Below are 19,733 nucleotides of genomic sequence, written 5' to 3' on the forward strand. Positions count from 1 at the left end.
AGGAGGACTGGTTTCCCGCCCTTCTCGCCTTCCCTCATTCATCTATCTCTAAATAATACCAACTCTGCGCACCCCAACACTTATCACACCAGTAGCTCCTGCCCAGTTTGCCAATTTAACTAACAAACTGTTGTAAATGCTCGTCCTTTGTATACAAATAAACAAAAACAAAAAAGTACTTTTCTGCATGCCTGCATCTTATAACTGGTGACTCCATCTCCCTTCTCTCTCCATATGCCACCTGTATTCTTGAACATTCCCATTTTTTTCTTAAAGTATCTCTAGCCACATCCTTCTAAAAACAGTATGCACACAGTGCAGTTTTCAACCACTTACTACACTGCCCTGAATGGGTGTAGCTCAAGCTCAAAAATTCAGCACGGTCCGTTCTTTTACACCTCTGCTAACAGGTTAAGACACTTTGCACAATATGTGGCGCACAGCCTTATTCGGTTAACTCTTATTCGATAACATTTGTAGTTAACTTTGGTTTAACGACAAGCAAGCTGTGAGAGCTGGATGATGGTGCGGACCAGCAGGGTGGATGTGAAAACCTTGTACCATAACAGAGTAGCACATCTTCGAGAAGGAAGTAAAAAGCACTTTATATTTACAGCTCGTACATGCAGGCATTAGCTCGATGACAGGAGAATACCAGCCATGTGTAAAAACTTAGGTCGTTTAAGACAATACATTTCCAGTTGCACTGTCGAAAGATCACACCTAAACATGCTGGACAAGAAAAGGCTGTGTACAGAAAAAACAGAAAACATACTTATCAGTGTATACCTACAACGTTTAAATGTGTTCGCTAGGTTTAAAAATAAAAAAGATGAACTTTCGAGATAGGCCAACAGGTTATTGCACATAAACAAACCCAATAGCAGCCATATCAGTCATACAGTGTCCTCTCCTCCTAGCCTAGCTGGCACCAGACCACTAATGCCTGCTTAATCTTTGCACAACACTATTAACCAATCTGAGACATTCATGCAAAAAAGCACAGAAATAGAAATCAGCAAGTTACAAATTGAGTTTCTTCTTTTTTCTCAACCGCCTGCCCCAATTAATGGTTTTAGGCGGTTTGGAAACAAGGAGCCTTGAAGATATATTTTCTGGCAATGCAACAGTCCGAGCTCAGATCTTTGCATCACTTGCACAGTGGAGCCTCAGCGGCAGGCAGGTCACTTCACTTCAGAAATCCATCTGCCCTCTTTCTTGCTTCTCCCTGCTCTCGGACCAGGCCTTGTTTAGGGTTCTTTTCATTTCGTCATCCCCTTCATCGTACATCTTCTTCATCAGATTCATCAAGCTCTCGTTGGGGTCTGCGTCTTTGTCAATTGGGGGTTTGCTGTCAAGAGATGGGTTGAAAGAAAGACTATTTACCAACAGGCACAGTAATTCTCGACTAATTGTATGTCCTTCATAGTTCAATAAGCCTCATCCAATTAGTATGGCATTCAATCAGTGGCAACAGATTCTCCAAATATTAGGGTCCCCTTTAAAAACTGGTTTCTGTAACCAGAAGCAGCCAGGATTGGGAAAGGTGCAAATATGTTAACTTAGGAGGTGTCAAAACACATTAATGAAGTTGGCTTCTGAACATCTACGTGACACGCGGATTTAGGCTGCTTAAGTCTTTGTCGAACTGTGGGAGTCACAAGCAATGGAGTCGGTGTGGGTGTTTGTGCTTGGTTGGGTGCGGTTGAAGAGATTTAGTCACTTTGTGGGGCATGCATTACAAAAATACGCACAGTAGGATCAAAATGTGCCTTGGACCTCGGGATGGGAGCTTGTGTTTGCTGGCCGATGACTATTTGGCAAGCAACTAAGTAACTATGACGAGTGGAGAAAAGGATGTTCTAAGACGGTAGTCCCCGCCTTGGGCTTGCTTTAACTCTGCTGCAGGAAAGTGGGTGGACATCGGCTGCACAACTAGTTGGTTTTATGAGAAATTAATGTTTTGAGTGGTTGTGGGGCAGGGTGACAGCGAGCAAAAAACAAAAACAAAAAGGTGGCTATGAGAACACAGGAAGCTGCAGTTCACCTCAGGGCTGCTTCTTGCAAACGGTTAGCCTGTTACTATCATGTTCTCTAAACAGTCACAGTAGGTGTAATGTAGCTGAAGAACTTAACATGAGGAAAGAAGCATATGAATTTGCTTTCTATTTCCTTACAGTGATAATTTTTTTACCACCATGTAGATCACATCCATATATGACCACTGACCCTACGCGCAGCGTCCACGCGCAGCGACCGCGCCCAACCCGCGCCGAAGGTGCGCCAAAGGTAAGCCCGTCTACGCCCGTCCGCGCCTGGACCGCGCCCAGCGCCAGACCCCCTGCCCCTCGCGCCTCCCAGCCCCCCCGCATTACCTACGATGCCGCCTCCCTCCTAGCCCTTAACCCCGGCCGCGCTCCCAACTGCGTCCAAGCCGCCCCAGGACAAACCCATGGACCTTTCTCCTGCGTCACCTGCAAATTCAGCGGCACCGACAACATCTCCACTACAACCACACCACAGATTCCCGACCCCAACCACCTACAATGCATCCTTCTCAACACCCGATCGATCCACAGACACGCCATTGACCTATGGAACCTACTAGACACCATTTCTCCGGACATCGCCTTCCTCACGGAAACATGGATGAATGCTTCCTCCGCACCAGACATCACCATTGCCATCCCTGAAGACTATAAGATCACTCGCAAAGACCGTACCAGCCACACAGGAGGAGGGATCGCTATCGTCCATAAGAAATCAATCCGCATATCAACCAGCTATGACGCCAACCTCGCCAACTCCGAACACCTTCACTTCCAGATCCACATCGACCCCAAAACCACACTCAGAGGCACCCTCCTATACAGGCCACCAGGACCTCGCGCAAAATTCAGTGAAGACATCACGGACTTCATCACCCCACACGCGCTCCCCTCCAAAGACTACATCCTTCTGGGAGACCTCAACTTTCACCTGGAAAAGATCAACGACCGCAACACCGCCATCCTCGTGGACAACCTCGCCAACCTCGGACTTAAACAACTAGTCACTTCCCCCACCCACATCGCAGGCCACACACTCGACCCCATCTTCACATCCAGCAACCATGTCTCCTTCAGCCACACCACAGACCTCCTCTGGACTGACCACAGCTGCGTTCACTTCACCTACAACAAACCAAAACCCAGCATCCACCTCCAACCTACCTTGCAAAGAAACTGGAACAAAATCACCAAGGACCAAATCTCCGCATCGCTCCTTCAAAACACCCCAGCCCTCTCTTCTAACGCTAACGAAGCCGCCACCAACCTCACCATATGGTTATCCAACACCGCTGACACCTTAGCACCACTGAAAAAACGTCAAAACAAACCTGGCAGCAAGAAGGCCTCATGGTTCAACGATGATCTCAAGAAGTCCAAGAAACTCTGCCGCTCCCTTGAAAAGGCCTGGAAAAAAGACCCAACCACCAGCACCAAGGACGCCTTCAAAAACGCCACCCGCATTCACCACCAACTAATCCGAAAAGCCAAGAAAACAGCATTCAAGGATCGACTTGACAACAACGCTCACAACAGCAAGGAACTTTTCAACATCGTCAAGGAATTTTCCAATCCCTCGGCCAACTCCAACGACATCACCCCCTCTCAAACCCTCTGCGACTCCCTAGCCTCATTTTTCCACAACAAGATTGCAGACATCCACAACAGCTTTGACAACCAACCCGGAAACCAACCCACCCTACCATTTGCTGATCATCTTCCCCCCGTGAACACCCTTAACGACTGGAACACAATCTCCACTGAGGACACCATCCGCCTGATGAATTCCATCCACTCAGGATCCCCCACAGACCCATGTCCTCACCACATCTTCAACAAAGCAGACTCCATCATAGCACCGCACCTCCGAGACGTCATCAACTGCTCCTTCAACTCCGCCACCTTCCCGGAAGACTGGAAACACGCTGAACTCACCGCCCTTCTGAAAAAACCCACAGCGGACCCCACCGAACTCAAAAATTACCGCCCCATCTCGCTTCTTCCTTTCCCGGCCAAAGTCATCGAGAAAGCTGTCAACAACCAGCTCGCCGCCTTTCTCGAAGCCAACAAATCCCTCGACCCCTCACAATCTGGCTTCCGAGCAAAACACAGCACTGAGACCGCCCTCATCGCAGCAACAGACGGCATTCGAACTCTACTGGACAATGGAGACACAGTCGCCCTCATCCTCCTTGACCTCTCGGCAGCATTCGACACAGTCTGCCACAAAACCCTTTTACAACGCCTCAATAACATCGGAATCCAAGGAAAAGCACTTGAATGGATCACCTCGTTCCTTACCGGAAGAACCCAGAGAGTCCGCCTTCCACCATTCAAGTCCGAAGCCTCTGAAGTCATCTGCGGCGTACCACAAGGATCCTCACTCAGTCCCACCCTCTTCAACGTATACATGAGCCCCCTCGCGGCCATCGCACGCCAACACAACCTCAACATCATCTCTTACGCGGATGACACTCAACTGATCCTTTCTCTCACCAATGACCCCAGCACCGCCAAAACTAACCTACATGAAGGAATGAAAGAAGTTGCCGAATGGATGAAACAAAGCCGCCTGAAACTGAACTCAGACAAAACAGAAGTCCTCATCCTAGGTACATCCCCCTCTGCATGGGACGACTCCTGGTGGCCGGAAGCCCTTGGAAAAGCACCCATCCCGACAGACCACGCACGAAACCTAGGCGTCATCCTGGATTCTTCACTCTCAATGAACAGACAAGTCAGCGCCGTATCCTCTTCCTGCTTCAACATTCTTCACATGCTCAGAAAAACATTTCGCTGGATCCCCTCCGACACAAGGAAAACAGTCACCCACGCTCTGGTCACGAGCCGACTGGACTACGGAAACACCCTCTACGCAGGCACTACCGCAAAACTCCAGAAGAAACTCCAACGAATCCAAAACGCCTCAGCCAGACTCATATTAGACATCCCACGCAACGAACACATCTCTGATCACCTTAAAGACCTCCACTGGCTACCCGTCAATAAGAGGATCACTTTCCGACTGCTTACCCACGCACACAAATCACTCTACGACATCGGTCCAGAATGCCTCAACTCACGACTATCCTTCTACACCCCCTCCCGCCAACTACGCTCTTCCACCCAAGCCCTCGCCACTGTACCTCGCATCAACAAGACCACCATGGGAGGCAGATCCTTTTCATACCTGGCTGCTAAAACATGGAACTCACTCCCCGCTTACCTTCGCCTTACCCAGAACCACCTAGCATTCAGAAAGCAACTTAAAACGTGGATATTTGACAAGTAATCCTCCTCCCCTTCCTAAGCGCCTTGAAACCCTCTGGGTATGTAGTGCGCTATATAAATTCTATGACTTGACTTGACTTGACATATATGCAAAACGAAGGGGAACTATTAGAGCTACATAAGTGTTTAAGGCTGAACAGCAGATGGCGGTGCTGGTCAAGATTAAGGTGCCCAGGCCTAAACGTGTATTGGTTGCAGTACAACAGCCGGCACTGGAAATAGCAATAGGTCTCTCTTTTGCCAGAGTTGGAGCTATTGGTGTTGTAAATGACAAGGTCTTTTACCCAAGTGGTGTGAGTGCATGTATGTGGTGTGGAGTGGAATTATGTGGGTTGGGCTGAGATTGTTAATTGTGCAATTGTGTGTGCAGTGGAATAATGTGGATAGTAATTATATGGTATTGAGTGTACTGAAATAACGTGGAGTGGAATTGTGTGTCATGGAACGGAATTATGTGGACTGGTATTTTGTGCTGTGGAGTGATATGTAGTGGAGTTGAATTATGTGGTGTCCTGTTGAATTGTGTAGCTTGATGTACAATTGAGGTGTGGATTGGATGTATGTAGTGTGTAATTGAATTGTTGAGTTGAATTATGTGGTTTGTTGTCAAATTATGTGGTGTGGAATGGAAAATGTGTAGAAGAGAATCGTGTGGCGTTGAACTGTATGGCGTTGTGTGAAAATATGCTGACTGGAATTATGTGGCAGGATGTGGAGTGTATTTATGTGCATTGTTGTTATTTGGCATGGACCAGAGTGGAAATGTGTGAAGTTTACTTTTTTGGTTTGCAATTATGTGGCATGGACTTGAATGATGTGGAGTGGAAGTGTGTGTATAGTTGAATTGTGTGGCTTGTAATTATGAGATGTTTAAATGTGTTGTGTGCAATGGAATTATGTGGCATGGATTTTTGTTGTGACACTTAATCTTGACAGGGGTGAATGTTTGATTTGCTGTTTGATTTGCTCTGCATTCCATCCATCATCTGTGTGTCTTTTGCTTTCTCGTACCAAATTGCGCGGGGTATGCCCAGACGTGGGTCCTGGGCTCACTGTGCCACTGGATTCAATCTAGTCTGGCAGATATGGGGTGATGCCCCGAAACTGGTCCCAGGATGCTTGTTTCCGGTCCAGGGAATACCTGGCTTGGCTGTTCGGGCAGCACTCTTCCCATGAGGCACAGGGTCAAGACTGATTTGCATATGGCTGGGTCTAAACTGGGGGGTATGGCGAGCAAAAGAATGATGATTTAACCCAGATCTCTTGACTGGGGGTGAATGTTTGATTTTCTCTACATTCTGTCCAGCATCTGTGTCTCTTTTAATTGTGTTGAATTATGTAGAGTTGAATACGTGTTGTCGATTTACTGCAGTGCTGAGGAAACAGCTTTCATGGGATGCAAGATGAGGATGTTCCTCTTTTCTGTCCTCTCCCCCTCCTGTATTTGGCTAAAACAGATATAAAGATGTGTTTGATCTGGATGTTTATAGGGACCCTGTAAGTAATAATAATAATAAGGGTAGCTTATAAAGCGCTTGGTTACGCAGAAGCGTGTCCCCGCGCTGCAACTGAAGAACTCTTGTGAGAGGTTGGAGACCAGTGAACTGTTATGTGGAGAACAGGTATGTTTTTAGGTTCTTGCGGAAGCTGGATTCGGATGGATCCAGACGGAGATGGAGAGGGAGGGAATTCCAGCTTTTCGCTGCCAGATGACGGAAGGAGCGTCCGCCCATACGGGCCCTTTTGACCCTAGGAACCTGAAGTAGGCCCCCATATGAGGAGCGCAGATCGCGGGCAGGTGTATACCTTGTCAGTAAGTTCTGGAGTGGGATAGGTGATTTCTTAGCCAGGATGCGGTGGCATGTACAGAGGGCTTTGAATTCCACTCTGCTTTTTACTGGCAACCAGTGGAGGGTTTTGAGAGCGGCTTTGGTGTCTGATCGTTTAGGGGTTTTTAGGATGAGACGGGCTGCTGCGTTCTGTATTACCTGAAGGCGGTTCATAGCTTTGCTGGTGGTACCCAGGTAAAGTAGGTTGCCGTAGTCTAGGCGTGATGTCACAAGGGCGTGTACCAGTGTTTTCCGTGCTGACATAGGAAGGAGGTCAAGGACCTTCCTTATGGTTTTTAGGACGCCAAAACAGACACCTGCAACTCGGTCTATTTGGGGTCCAAAAGATAGGTCAGCGTCGAGCCAGACGCCAAGGTTTTTTACTCCCTGGCGGGGTCTGGGAGCTTCACCCAGGCATGGAGGCCACCACGCCGATGACCAAACAGATGGGTTCCTCCCCACAACGAGCACCTCGGTCTTGTTGCCGTTTAATTTAAGGCAGTTGGTGGACATCCAGGTTGCAAGTTCTTGCATGCAATCCCTGAAACTGTCCATCGCAAGACCGGGTGCACGCGATAGGGAGATAGCCAGCTGTGTGTCATCGGCGTATGACACGATGCTCAATCCGTGACTCACGGCAATTGAAGCCACTGGGGAGACATAGAGATTAAACAAGGTTGGGCTCAGGGACGAACCCTGGGGGACGCCCTGTCCCAAACCTATGTCTCTCGAGTAGTGGTCGCCCTGGCGAACCTGGAAGCTTCTCCCTGTCAGGAAGGACTGTAGCCATTGGAGTGCAGCTTCGGATATTCCTCCGTTGTTCAGACACTGTAGCAAGTTGTCGTGCGCCACAGTGTCGAAAGCTGCACTCAGGTCCAATAGGATGAGGGCCATGGTGTGTCCCTCATCCACCCCCTGACGTAGGGTCTCAACTGCAGTAAGCAGTGCGGACTCTGTAGAGTGGCGAGGGCGGAATCCGAATTGGGTGTCGTGCAATAGGGCAGCCCTTTCCACAAAGTCCATTAGTTGTATATTGACCGTTTTTTCAGCCACCTTGGCGAGGTAGGGCAGGAGTGAAATTGGGCGGAGATTGTCAAGTTTCTCAAAACTGATGGTAGGTTTCTTCCTGAGGGGCAGAACAACCGCCTTTTTCCAATCCCTAGGTACTGTCTTGGTGCTGAAAGATACATCGAGTAGATGTCTGATGTATGGTTCTATTACCCTTAGACTATCCGTCAGACGTTTGGGTGTGGTTGGGTCTCGAGGAGAGCCAGACTTCACCGACCTACAGATTTTGAGAAGATCTTCCGTGGGAGGGGTAACAAAGTTGGTGAGTCTTGGTTTATCTCCCCACTCCCTTGGGCTTTCAACAAAGTCTGCCCCGGTATTGGGCTGTGTAGGGAATGCTGAGTAGATTTTTGTTATTTTATCTGAGAAAAAATCTGCGATTTTGTCACACAATTCTGGCGAGCAGTCATCGGGGACAATAGCTGAGTTTCCGCTTGAAAGAGTTTTGTAAAGTGAAAACAGCTCTTTCGTCGAGTTACCAGCCTCATTGATCCTAGTCGTAAAGTATGCTGTTTTCATCTTTCTGATTAGTCCATGGTAGGTTCGTCTCTCGATTAGATAATTAGTTCTGGTTTCTTCAGAGAGAGTCTTGCGCCATTCTCTTTCGGTTCTTTTTAGTGCGGTTTTCTGAACTCTTAGTTCAGCGTTGAACCACGGGGCAGTTTTGTTTATGCGTCCCCCAGATTTGGTTTTTAACAGAGGAGCTGTGCAGTCTAGTGCCTGATTAATGCGCATGCAGAGGTTAGCGTTGGCCGTGTCAGCATCTTTCCCTCCTGGGCTTCCTCCTTTCGTTAATTCTGCACAGAATTTAGACTGAGAGAATGTAGCCCATTTCCGTTTGAGGTGGTACATGACTGGTGGCTGTGGGGGTCTGCTTCCAGGGATTCGTATGGAAAAAGGGACCAAATAGTGGTCCGACCATGGAATGGGAATTGGGGTCATAGCTTCCGCTTCCCCCCAGTTGACAAATATGGGGTCCAGCAGATGACCTAGTTGATGAGTAGGGCCTCTAACGATTTGGGTAAGTTGGAGGGCTTTCAGTGCCTGACCAAAATTCTTACTGACGTTGTCTGAGGGGTTATCGAGATGTAAATTGAGATCCCCGAGTACCAGAAACTTGTCATTGCATAGTGCGGTTTCCATGATTCCTTCAACTAGACTCTCCTCGAACCTGGCTATGGGGCCTGGGGGTCTGTAAATTAGTATGCCCTTTAGCGTGTAGTTATTATTCACTTTGACAGTGAAGCTCCCTGCTTCACTGTCCAGGATGGGAGAGCTGTCTAGCTGGCATCGTAGGTTTTCGCGGGCTATAATTGCGATTCCACCTCCTCTGCCTGTGGGTCTATCCTGTCTATGTATAGTATACCCTCCTGGAATTGCCTCAAGGGCGTAGGGTGTAGACTCATTATCTAACCATGTCTCTGTTAGAAACACAAGATCCCATTGGTTCTCAGTAAGTAGATCATATAGGTCTAACCTATGTTTTCTCAGTGAGCGTACATTAAGCAGTCCGCAGTGTAAGGTATAGCCCATATTGGTTGTATTCTTACCAAGGTCAAATGAGAAATGACAGTGTTCGCAACCCATATCGTTTTCCACGCATAGACTGTGCTTGCAGGAATCGTCGATATTGTGGCATAAGTTCAGTAGATCCTGCTTGCTCCATCGTATGTGGCCATCTGGTGGAGCAGGGGTTGTGGCCCTGGACCGCGTACGACCGCGGACGGGCGCAGACGGGCTTGCCTTAGGCGCGCCTTCGGCGCGCAAACGGCGCTCCCGCTGCGCTCGTCCGCTGCGCTTGCGTGGGAAGCACATTTGTGGAGAGAGAGGGTGGGCGTGGCCTGGCAGGGGGCGTGGCCTCGCGTGTAGCAGCGATGGCGGCCGAGTAAAGTGTCCCACGAAAACAGCGCTAGAACAGCTGATTGTGGGGTGCCTGCTTGGCGCTTCACACAGGGATGAGCTCAGGGTGCAATTACAAGTTTTAAAAATAGATTCGGACACAAATGCAAGTAAGTTTAAAATGCCGAGTGAACAGCACCTCCGGCTTCCGCCTCAGAGGACTCAGTTACCAGCGAATGCGCTATCAGTCAGCGCTTTAATAGGTGAGGGTGGGCGTGGCCTGGCAGGGGGCGTGGCCTCGCATGTAGCAGCGATGGCGGCCAGGTGAAGTGTCCCACGAAAACAGCGCTAGAACAGCTGAATGTGGGGTGCCTGCTTGGCGCTTCACACAGGGATGAGCACAGGGTGCAATTACAAGTTTTAAAAATAGATTCTGACACAAATGCAAGTAAGTTTAAAATGCCGAGTGAACAGCACCTCCGGCTTCCGCCTCAGAGGACTCAGTTACCAGCGAATGCGCTATCAGTCAGCGCTTTAATAGGTGAGGGTGGGCCACTAACATCTCTAAACAGGAGGTCAAACGTGTCTTTTTTGGGGATAAATCTAAACTGCGTTGAGAAGCCTGTAGCCACTTTACCTCATTTATTTTATAATTCTAACAACTTGGTAGGTTTTGGCTTTCCAAAGTACCTAAAAGTAATTACTAAACAATCTCACCAGTTTGTTCTTACAAGGTTGAGACTAGGTATTGTTCATAACTTGGTGGCATTCCCCCGGATAAAAAATCATACGTCAAATCCCTGCCCATGTGACGGAACCTCTAAACAGAGCACGCTGCACTTTTTGCTAATATGCCCCCTGTCTACCTTAAACCCCTTTTTAAGAAATACTCGGTGTCCACTGTTACAACTGCTATGAGACTCTTATTTGCACTCGATGTTCCGGATGTCTGTTTTTACACTGCGACTTTTATCCTAAAATCAGTGTCCACCAGAAAAAGCATGGAATTCTAATTGCACCCTTTCCTGTATTATTTGCTGCTATTTTTAACATATTCCTCCCCATTTGAACTGTATTATATCACGTATTTTATCGTAATCGTTTTTACAATTTTTACAGGAGTTGTATGTAATATTTTGTGTGCTTTTATGATTGTTTATTGAATAATCGAATAAAGCTTTCAAATCGAATCGGCTAAAACAGTGTGAATGGTATCCAGCAGCTGTTTCTGCCACCCCTGCGAGTAAATATAATTGACCCGGTTTGTTACAAGTGAAAAAATACAGGGTCAATTTACATTTTGTTGAAGTATGATACTGCACGATATTGAAATAAATACATGAAGCTTAGAAGGGGTTTCAAATTAAAAAAAAAAAAGGGTTACAGCAGCTTCCTTGACTGGGCTCTGTACCAAAGGGGTGAGTTTTATTTTTTCTTTATCTATTGGTTTTTAGGTTTTGCCTGGCGAGCTGCGCACTGCGCAGCTGCAGGGAAAACCTCATGAGAAGAGTAGAGTGCTTTGGTCCCCACCTCCGTTTCCATTGGCTAGCTCCATAAATGGAGGCTAGCCATTGGAACAGAGATCTGCCCGTCATGGCCGGACCAGATTCGTGGGCGTTCCAGAGATTTTTTCCCTCTCCGCCTCTGCGATGTCGTCATCGCGGCCGTGGGCGGGGTTTATTTTTTTTGTGCGTCCATGTTTGTGTTCGTCATTCCGCGGCCGATCGCCGCCCGAGGAAGTCCAGGTGAGTGCCTTCCTTGCCCCTTCCCGCTGTCCATTCCTTTCCCGCCCCCTCCTCCCCCTGTCCTTGTTTGTGTATGTGTAGTGTATGCGTTGTGTGTAAAAAATGACAGCACACAGCAAGCAAGCAGCTTTGTTTTAACCCACACACTCGTCAGCAGACTCACATGAATTGACTGGTTTATTTTTGGACAACCTCGTGTTAGACTTCCTCGTACTCTCTCTGCCTCGCCATAAGAATGCGGCGATTTTCTCTCAGATGTGGTTGCAGTTCAATGAAAACCCCTACGGAATGTAATCTCGTGATGAAAACTGAGGTCATGCAACGAATCACATGGGACCAACCATTTTTCTTTAACAAGAAGCTGGCAAAGCTACCTTTCAAAAAGTATTCAATGGGTTACAGCATGCATAGGTTAAGTTTTAGTAGTTTCAAGTTTAATGATTTCCAATTCAATGTATTTCGTCCGGACAGTTGATTTGTTTTTATCAATTCATGATAGGCATTAGGGGGAGAGTTGGGGGCGTTACGGTCAGAGCTGCCGCTTTTAAAACTTGGGAACAGCTTCGAATCTCGGTGTCAGCTCAACATCCTGCGGTTCTGACAAATCAGTTAATCGTCCCGTGCCCAAAAATGGGTATGACCTTGTGTAATGGAACTCCGGTGCTGGTGTAAAGTGCTCTGTAAATACGGGTCGAGTACACGCTCCATAAAACTGTGGGGAAACGGGCACAGTTTTGGCTCTTATTTCACTTGTGCTACTAAAGATAAATATGCACAGTACAAGCAATGGCCTATGTGATAAAAGCGCCAAAATCTGGATAAGCCCCAGGACCCTGTAGGATACCGGGTGGAACTACCAAATATGATATACTCGGGCCCCTTTCTTACTAAAAGTATTTTGATCGAAACACTGTAATTTCAGATACCAGAATCATGGAAGAATGCGATTGAGGTTCTATTTAAAGTGGGTGATCGCAAAGATCCAACCTTTTTTCGCCAAAAATCTTTAATAACCATGATGTTATTTTGAGCAAATGTTTCATGACCGTTTCAATGAATGGGTGAAATAAAGAAACATCAGTAAACCTTGTCGATGTAAGTTTCGAAGAGCTCGGTGCATTCAAGTTTTATTGATAGCTTCACGAACGTCTTTGTAGTGTATATACATTTTAGTAAAGTTCTTGACTCAGTTAATAGAGCCAAATAATGGAAAGTATACACAGAGATAAGTGTGGATTCTGAGTTGCCGAATTACACAATGATTCTCCAAAGTGATAACAGGTCAACGTAAAGATATTGCACTGATATTCACTTCGGAAATGATATTCCACTCAGCGGTGTAGATTAGGGCTGCGTCCTTGTCTCACTACTGTTCATATTATATTTAAATGAGCTGCCAGAATGCGTTAGGCAAGTGTTTTCAGATGCTCCAATGGTAAGTGATATAAGAATTCCACTGCTATTTGTAGGCCTCGCTGTGATACTGTTTTCTTTTGCAGAAGTAGGTATTTCCTATTAATGGTTATTTGGCAGAAAGAAAAAAAAGTTGGTAAGATGCTGTTGATGGATGGATGGATGGACAGACAGCTTGAGACGTTGGAATTCTAAGATTACTTCAACTCTAAATTGGAGTGGGGAAGGGGCTCAGATGAGTAGCGTAGCAGATACTTTTTAGTAGAACTTAAGCTGTATCCTCACTGTCACAGTGCAAAACGTCTTCAGTCCTCTCCCAGTCCACAACGGGCAGGTCAAGTGGGAAACTCATTCCCCCTCTGTCCACTGCCAGATGCCTCGAGTCTGAGGAGGGGGCTGCATGGAAAACAAAACATGGAGGGTGTTGGGATAGAGTCACCTCATACCAGCACCACTGTCAGAGACCCATTTTTAGGTTTTGCCTGGCGAGCTGCGCACTGCGCAGCTGCAGGGAAAACCTTATGAGTCCCGCTTTGGTCCCCGCCTCTGTTTCCATTGGCTAGCTCCATAAATGGAGGCTAGCCATTGGAACAGAGATCTGTCCGTCATGGCCGGACCAGATTCGTGGGCGTTCCCGCGATTTCTTCCCTCTCCGATAGTCATCGCGGCCGTGGGCGGGGTTTATTTTTTTTTTGTAGTCCGTTTGTTTTCTTCCCATTCCGCGGCCGACCGCCGCCGGAAGAAGACCAGGTGAGTGCTTTTTTTGGTGCCATTTGCCGTTCCTGCCCCCCCTCCCGCTGTCCGTGCCTTTTCCGCCCCCCTCCCGCTGTCCGTGCTTTCCCGCCCCCGCCCCCTCCCGCTGTCCGTGCCTTTTTGCCCCCCTGTAGTCGTTCCCGCCCCCCCCCTCCCTGTCCGTGTTATCAGGAAGATTTAAAACTAGTATCATGCACAGGTTGTGAGAGGAGGGCTGCGGCAGACCTGAGGTGAGAGAGCCTGGGCGCTACAAGAAGCAGAGAGCCAGGTGAGCCCAGCAGCAGGACCCCTGGCGTTCCCACGATTTCTTCCCTCTCCGATCGTCATCGCGGCCGTGGGCGGGGTTTTTTTTTTTCGTAGTCCGTTTGTTTTCTTCCCATTCCGCGGCCGACCGCCGCCGGAAGAAGTCCAGGTGAGTGCTTTTTTGGTGCTGTTTGCCGTTCCCGCCCCCCCTCCCGCTGTCCGTGCCTTTTCCGCCCCCCTTCCGCTGTCCGTGCTTCCCCCCCTCCCGCTGTCCGTGCCTTTTTGCCCCCCTGTAGTCGTTCCCGCCCCCCCCCCTGTCCGTGTTATCAGGACGATTTAAAACTAGTATCATGCACAGGTTGTGAGAGGAGGGCTGCGGCAGACCGGAGGTGAGAGAGCCTGGGCACTACAAGAAGCAGAGAGCCAGGTGAGCCCAGCAGCAGGACCCCAGACCCTGCCATGGCGGCGCAGTGCGACCCCTTCTGCGGGGCAGGCGGGTACCTCCTGCAGCAGCAGCAGCAGTCGGACCCGGGCTCCATGTGTGTGTGCTCGCTCCCCATCCATTGTCCTCGACGTTCTCCTTTCGTGGGCGCCCTCTTTTCTGTTGAATGGCTTCCTCTTCCCAAGCTTCGGCTTTTCTCCTTTGTGTTTTTGCCTTCTTTGTGCTTGTGTCCGATACTGTGGTGTATGTGCAATTCACTTTGGTGTCCTTATTTTCTTGCTCTCCTGTTTACTTTCCTCACGAGCGCTTACGGGTTCCAGCCGTCCGTGTTTGGATAGGAATCCACGAGCCTGCACCCGACCCAGGCCTCGCTCTTCCCGTTACCCAGCGATAAAATCCCTTGTATGGGGCGCAGTGCGACCCCTTCTGCTGGGCAGGCGGGTACCTCCTGCAGCAGCAGCAGTCGGACCCGGGCTCCAACAGCGAGCGCAGCACCGACTCCCCGCTGCCCGGCTCCAAGGACGACCTGAGCGGCCCGCACAGCCCGCCCGACCCCGAATGGACGGAGGAGCGTTTCCGAGTGGACCGCAAGAAACTCGGGGCCATGCTGCAAAGTAAGGTCCGGCCCGGCGGGGATTGGGAACTCATGGAAAGTTATGGAAAGTTTTCCCCGACGATGCGCCGACTGGAGGGAGGGTGACTCAGAGAGAGGGGACGGCCCGTGCCTCACCCCCTCCCGGCCTGTTTACAACCGGGGGGTGGGGGATGGGGGGGGGGGTTTGCGGGGCTTAAGTGTATGTAGTGTGCCATCCGTCTGGACAACTTGAAAAAGAGGAGTGTGCAGGACCAGAGAAGGCTCGTCCCGGAGCCTCCCCTCCCATCAGATCCGTTACATTCCCCATCCCAGGCGGCAGATGTTTGCTGTTAGCGCTTGGAGCCGGGAGCCGCAGTGACAGCTTCCCGGTGACAGGGCCAGGCGGAAGCGGGTCTGCAAATGGGACCATCCTTGAGCACAAGCACCGCATATTCACTTTGGGCGCCGCTAGACATAAAATACATACAAAGCGATTATTTACCTTTGACCCCTTCTGTTTAATTGATTGGCTGCACATGCTATTCTTGGAGACTGCCCAGAAGTGGAGAGTTGTGCTACAGGCACCTGGTTTGACCACTAACTAATGTGTGTGCTAGTTTAGCCAGTTAACCACGTGCTTCTGTGAACCGTGTAGGTATGTTCTCAATTAACCGTTTGAATATTTGCTCATTTGAATACTTGAACTGTGTTGTCATAAATGGTGCCTGCTACAAAGAAAGGCATTTTTAAAGGAAGCATTTTGAGAAAAGTGTACTTTTAGTGGGTTTAAACATTTTGTAGCCAAATCGTTTGGTCTTCAAATCGCTTTCACATGCCGCACTGTAGTGTGTTATCTCTATAGCCAATAGATAGATAGATGTAGATAGCATCCTTTTACCTAAAACATGCTACGGTCTCTATCCATGTAAACTTAAGTTGAAACTCCAATCTCTGGCCAGTGGCCACCAAAGGCGCCGCAACGGCTAATCAGAGGTTTTACCCGCTGCATTAATGCAGTGGCAAAGCTAGACCAAACTGACTAGCCACCATAATGTTCTCCCCTTGCACCGATTTTATCTGGGGATTACCATGAACTCGAAAAAGTAAAGTCATTTGTGTTAAATGTCCCTGTCAGGAGGTGACCGGAAATAGAAGGTGACAGGGCAGCTGGGTGCAGTACCGGCTTGTGCTGGAGTGTTGCTGCCAGCATTGGCGTTAAAAGGCTCTTCTACGCAGCAGCGTCACTACAGATCCCTTCTGTACGCAATGACGCAAAACATTTCCCAATCCGGGCCACTTTTGAAAGGCGCTCTGGCCACCTAGCTCCAGTGGCATTTGGCTTCTCCCGCTGTCCGTGTGCCCGTTCCTGCCCCCCCCCCTCCCGCTGTCCGTGTCTCCGGCCCCCCTTGTAAATGCTAGTTTTATTTTTGCAGTATATTTCCTTGGGAAAGCACATGTCTGTAGTTGCATTTGGGGAATGGATCTCTGAAACTGAGATCTGTTTTGAATTTGGGAAGTGCTTCTCTTAGAGACAGCAGCATAGTGTGAGCTATGAGAGCTGTGTGGGCTGTGAGAGCTGTGAGAGCTGTGAGAGCTGTGTGGGCTGTGTGGGCTGTGTGGGCTGTGTGGGCTGTGTGGGCTGTGTGGGCTGTGTGGGCTGTGTGGGCTGCGAGAGCTGTGTGGGCTGTGTGGGCTGTGAGAGTTGTGAGAGCTGTGAGAGTTGTGAGAGCTGTGAGGGCTGTGAGGGCTGTGTGTGCTGTGTGGGCTGTGACAGTTGTGTGGGCTGTGACAGTTGTGTGGGCTGTGACAGTTGTGTGGGCTGTGAGGGCTTTGAGAGCTGTGTGGGCTGTGAGAGCTGTGAGGGCTGTGAGGGCTGTGAGGGCTATGAGGGCTGTGAGGGCTGTGAGGGCTGTGTGGGCTGTGACAGTTGTGTGGGCTGTGACAGTTGTGTGGGCTTTGAGAGCTGTGTGGGCTGTGAGGGCTTTGAGAGCTGTGTGGGCTGTGTGGGCTGTGAGAGCTGTGAGCTGTGTGGGCTTTGAGAGCTGTGAGGGCTGTGAGCTGTGAGGGCTGTGTGTGCTGTGTGGGCTGTGACAGTTGTGTGGGCTGTGACAGTTGTGTGGGCTGTGACAGTTGTGTGGGCTGTGACAGTTGTGTGGGCTGTGACAGTTGTGTGGGCTGTGACAGTTGTGTGGGCTGTGACAGTTGTGTGGGCTCTGACAGTTGTGTGGGCTCTGACAGTTGTGTGGGCTGTGAGGGCTTTGAGAGCTGTGTGGGCTGTGAGAGCTGTGAGAGCTGTGTGGGCTGTGAGAGCTGTGTGGGCTGTGAGAGCTGTGTGGGCTGTGAGAGCTGTGTGGGCTGGGAGAGCTGTGAGAGCTGTGTGGGCTGGGAGAGCTGTGAGAGCTGTGTGGGCTGTGAGAGCTGTGAGAGCTGTGAGGGCTGTGAGAGCTGTGAGGGCTGTGAGAGCTGTGAGGGCAGTGTGGGCAGTGTGGGCTGTGAGAGCTGTGAGAGCTGTGTGGGCTGTGTGGGCTGTGTGGGCTGTGTGGGCTGTGAGAGCTGTGAGAGCTGTGAGAGCTGTGTGGGCTGTGTGGGCTGTGAGAGCTGTTGGCAATGTAAATAACAATGCCATTTATTTATAAGTAAAAAAAAAAAAAAAAGAAATGTCATTAGCAATGCCAATAGCTCTAACTTTTCCAAAGGCGAAACCATTGCATTGTAAATGCTGGTTATCTATTGGTTTTTATTAATCAGCAAGTGGGGGGAAAGTGCATTAATCCTGGATGTGCGCACATGATGCATAAGATATGCTTAACATCTTTACCTTGAGCATATCACCAAGTGAAACAAACAGGCAACAAATGAGACATTGTGCAAACCTTATTGCATTACATTTTACACCAATAGGGACCACCAATGACCACCTTTATCTACATCCCCTATCATGAACCTCTTTTATCATCTGGGATGCCCCCATTGTCTGTCGATAAGAGTCAACTGGACGTTTCGGTATTTCGACCAATTCTGAGGTGTACTGTGTTTCTGCAGCAGTGTGCCATTAGTTACTATTATGGCTAATAGAGTATGTGAGAGGGTGAATGTACGATACCCCCCAGAACCAAGCTACAGAGGTCACTTACCCGGACAGGGAGACAGGCAGGAGTCAGGACTGGACATAGTTGCTACAGCAGAGAAACATCAAAGCTCTTAGAAAGCCTTGGACGCTAACGAGAAAGGGTAGTGCCTGGAGATTTGAAGGGATGGAGCCAAATGAAGAGGCTCAATAGTGGAGGGGAAAGGAAGGAGTAGTTTCTGTCCTGTAACTCCAGTTCTGTAGTAGGTGTATCTCTGTTATAGTCATAATCTAGTGAATAGTCCCGCTCATGAGCACGGACCCCGGAGCAATAAAAAATAATCTCTTAAGGTGTCTAAAAATGCAGTCCTGCAAGACACTTAAGAGAGAATTTAAAGACATATAATGCGCCTTTATCCACAGGCTACACTGTCCAGTACTTCAACTAGGCATTCCACCAAAACCACAAACAGCACAGCCTGCCAAGTTTTCTTCATAGAGAAAAACTTCCCCTTTTACCAACAAAGCCTCTGGAATGATAGAGAGGAAGGGAAGGACAGACAAGCCCCATAGGCTGCCATTATGTGGCTCAAAAAGGGATACCGTTCCTTTAAGAAAACTTTCTAGAACTTTCTCAGTATCCCAGAATGCCCAGCAGGTCCCATTTACTTTCAGTTCTTTTTGAAGGCGTATAACGCTAGACCTGTAGCATTCCGAACATGAACATCCTTCTCCACCGGGGAGGAGGGTGGGCGCTTAGGACTATAACAGATACCCCTACTACAGAACTGGAGTTACAGGACAGAAACTACTCCTTCTGTAGTAGGGGATCTCTGCGTATAGTCATAATCTAGTGAATAGAATGGCAAGCCCATCCCCACACCAAAGCGGCGGTGGAGAAAAAGAAGTACAACACCAGTACTGTGCGAACAGATTTCGCAGCTAAGCTTGCCCAACCTGAGCGTCTGCCCTGGCATCAGAGTCCAGACAGTAATGCTTAGCAAAGGTATGGACCGACTTCCAGGTGGCCGCCCTGCAGATGTCTGCAATGGGGACATTACGTAACAAAGCAGTCGTGGCAGCTTTGCCCCTGGTGGAATGAGCCTTAGGTTTACCCCCTAAGGTCTTATTAGCCTTTTGATAACACAACTGTATACAAGACACAATCCACCTCGAAATGGACTGTTTTGAGGTAGCAAGACCGGTCCTGACTGACCCATAATTGATAAACAATTGGTCTGACCTACGAATATCCTTGGTTTCCTTTCCGCTGGAGAGGAAGGATTCTGAAAAAACGTAGGTAAAGTTATGGTCCGGTTAACGCGGAAATCAGAAATAACCTAAGGAAGAAATTTAGGGCGAGTACGCATAACAACCTTAGCAGCATGAAATACAGTACAAGGTTCTTGGCAACACAACGC

The 19,733-nt window shown here is 48.9% G+C and overlaps 1 protein-coding gene across 1 annotated transcript in view; it reads right to left on the reverse strand.

Annotated features, from left to right (window-relative positions):
• Positions 1-589: 589 nt before the first annotated feature.
• Positions 590-19,733, reverse strand: part of CACYBP (calcyclin binding protein) — a 67,954-nt gene continuing 48,810 nt past the window's right edge. Inside the window, exon 6 of the mRNA XM_086956664.1 lies at positions 590-1,351. Coding sequence (XP_086812790.1) covers positions 1,195-1,351 — 157 coding nt within the window. The 3' untranslated portion in view covers positions 590-1,194. The remainder of the gene's footprint in view (positions 1,352-19,733) is intronic.

The sequence above is a fragment of the Lissotriton vulgaris genome, chromosome 1_1 (assembly GCF_964263255.1).
Source record: "Lissotriton vulgaris chromosome 1_1, aLisVul1.2, whole genome shotgun sequence".
In the NCBI taxonomy this organism is placed as follows: domain Eukaryota; kingdom Metazoa; phylum Chordata; class Amphibia; order Caudata; family Salamandridae; genus Lissotriton; species Lissotriton vulgaris.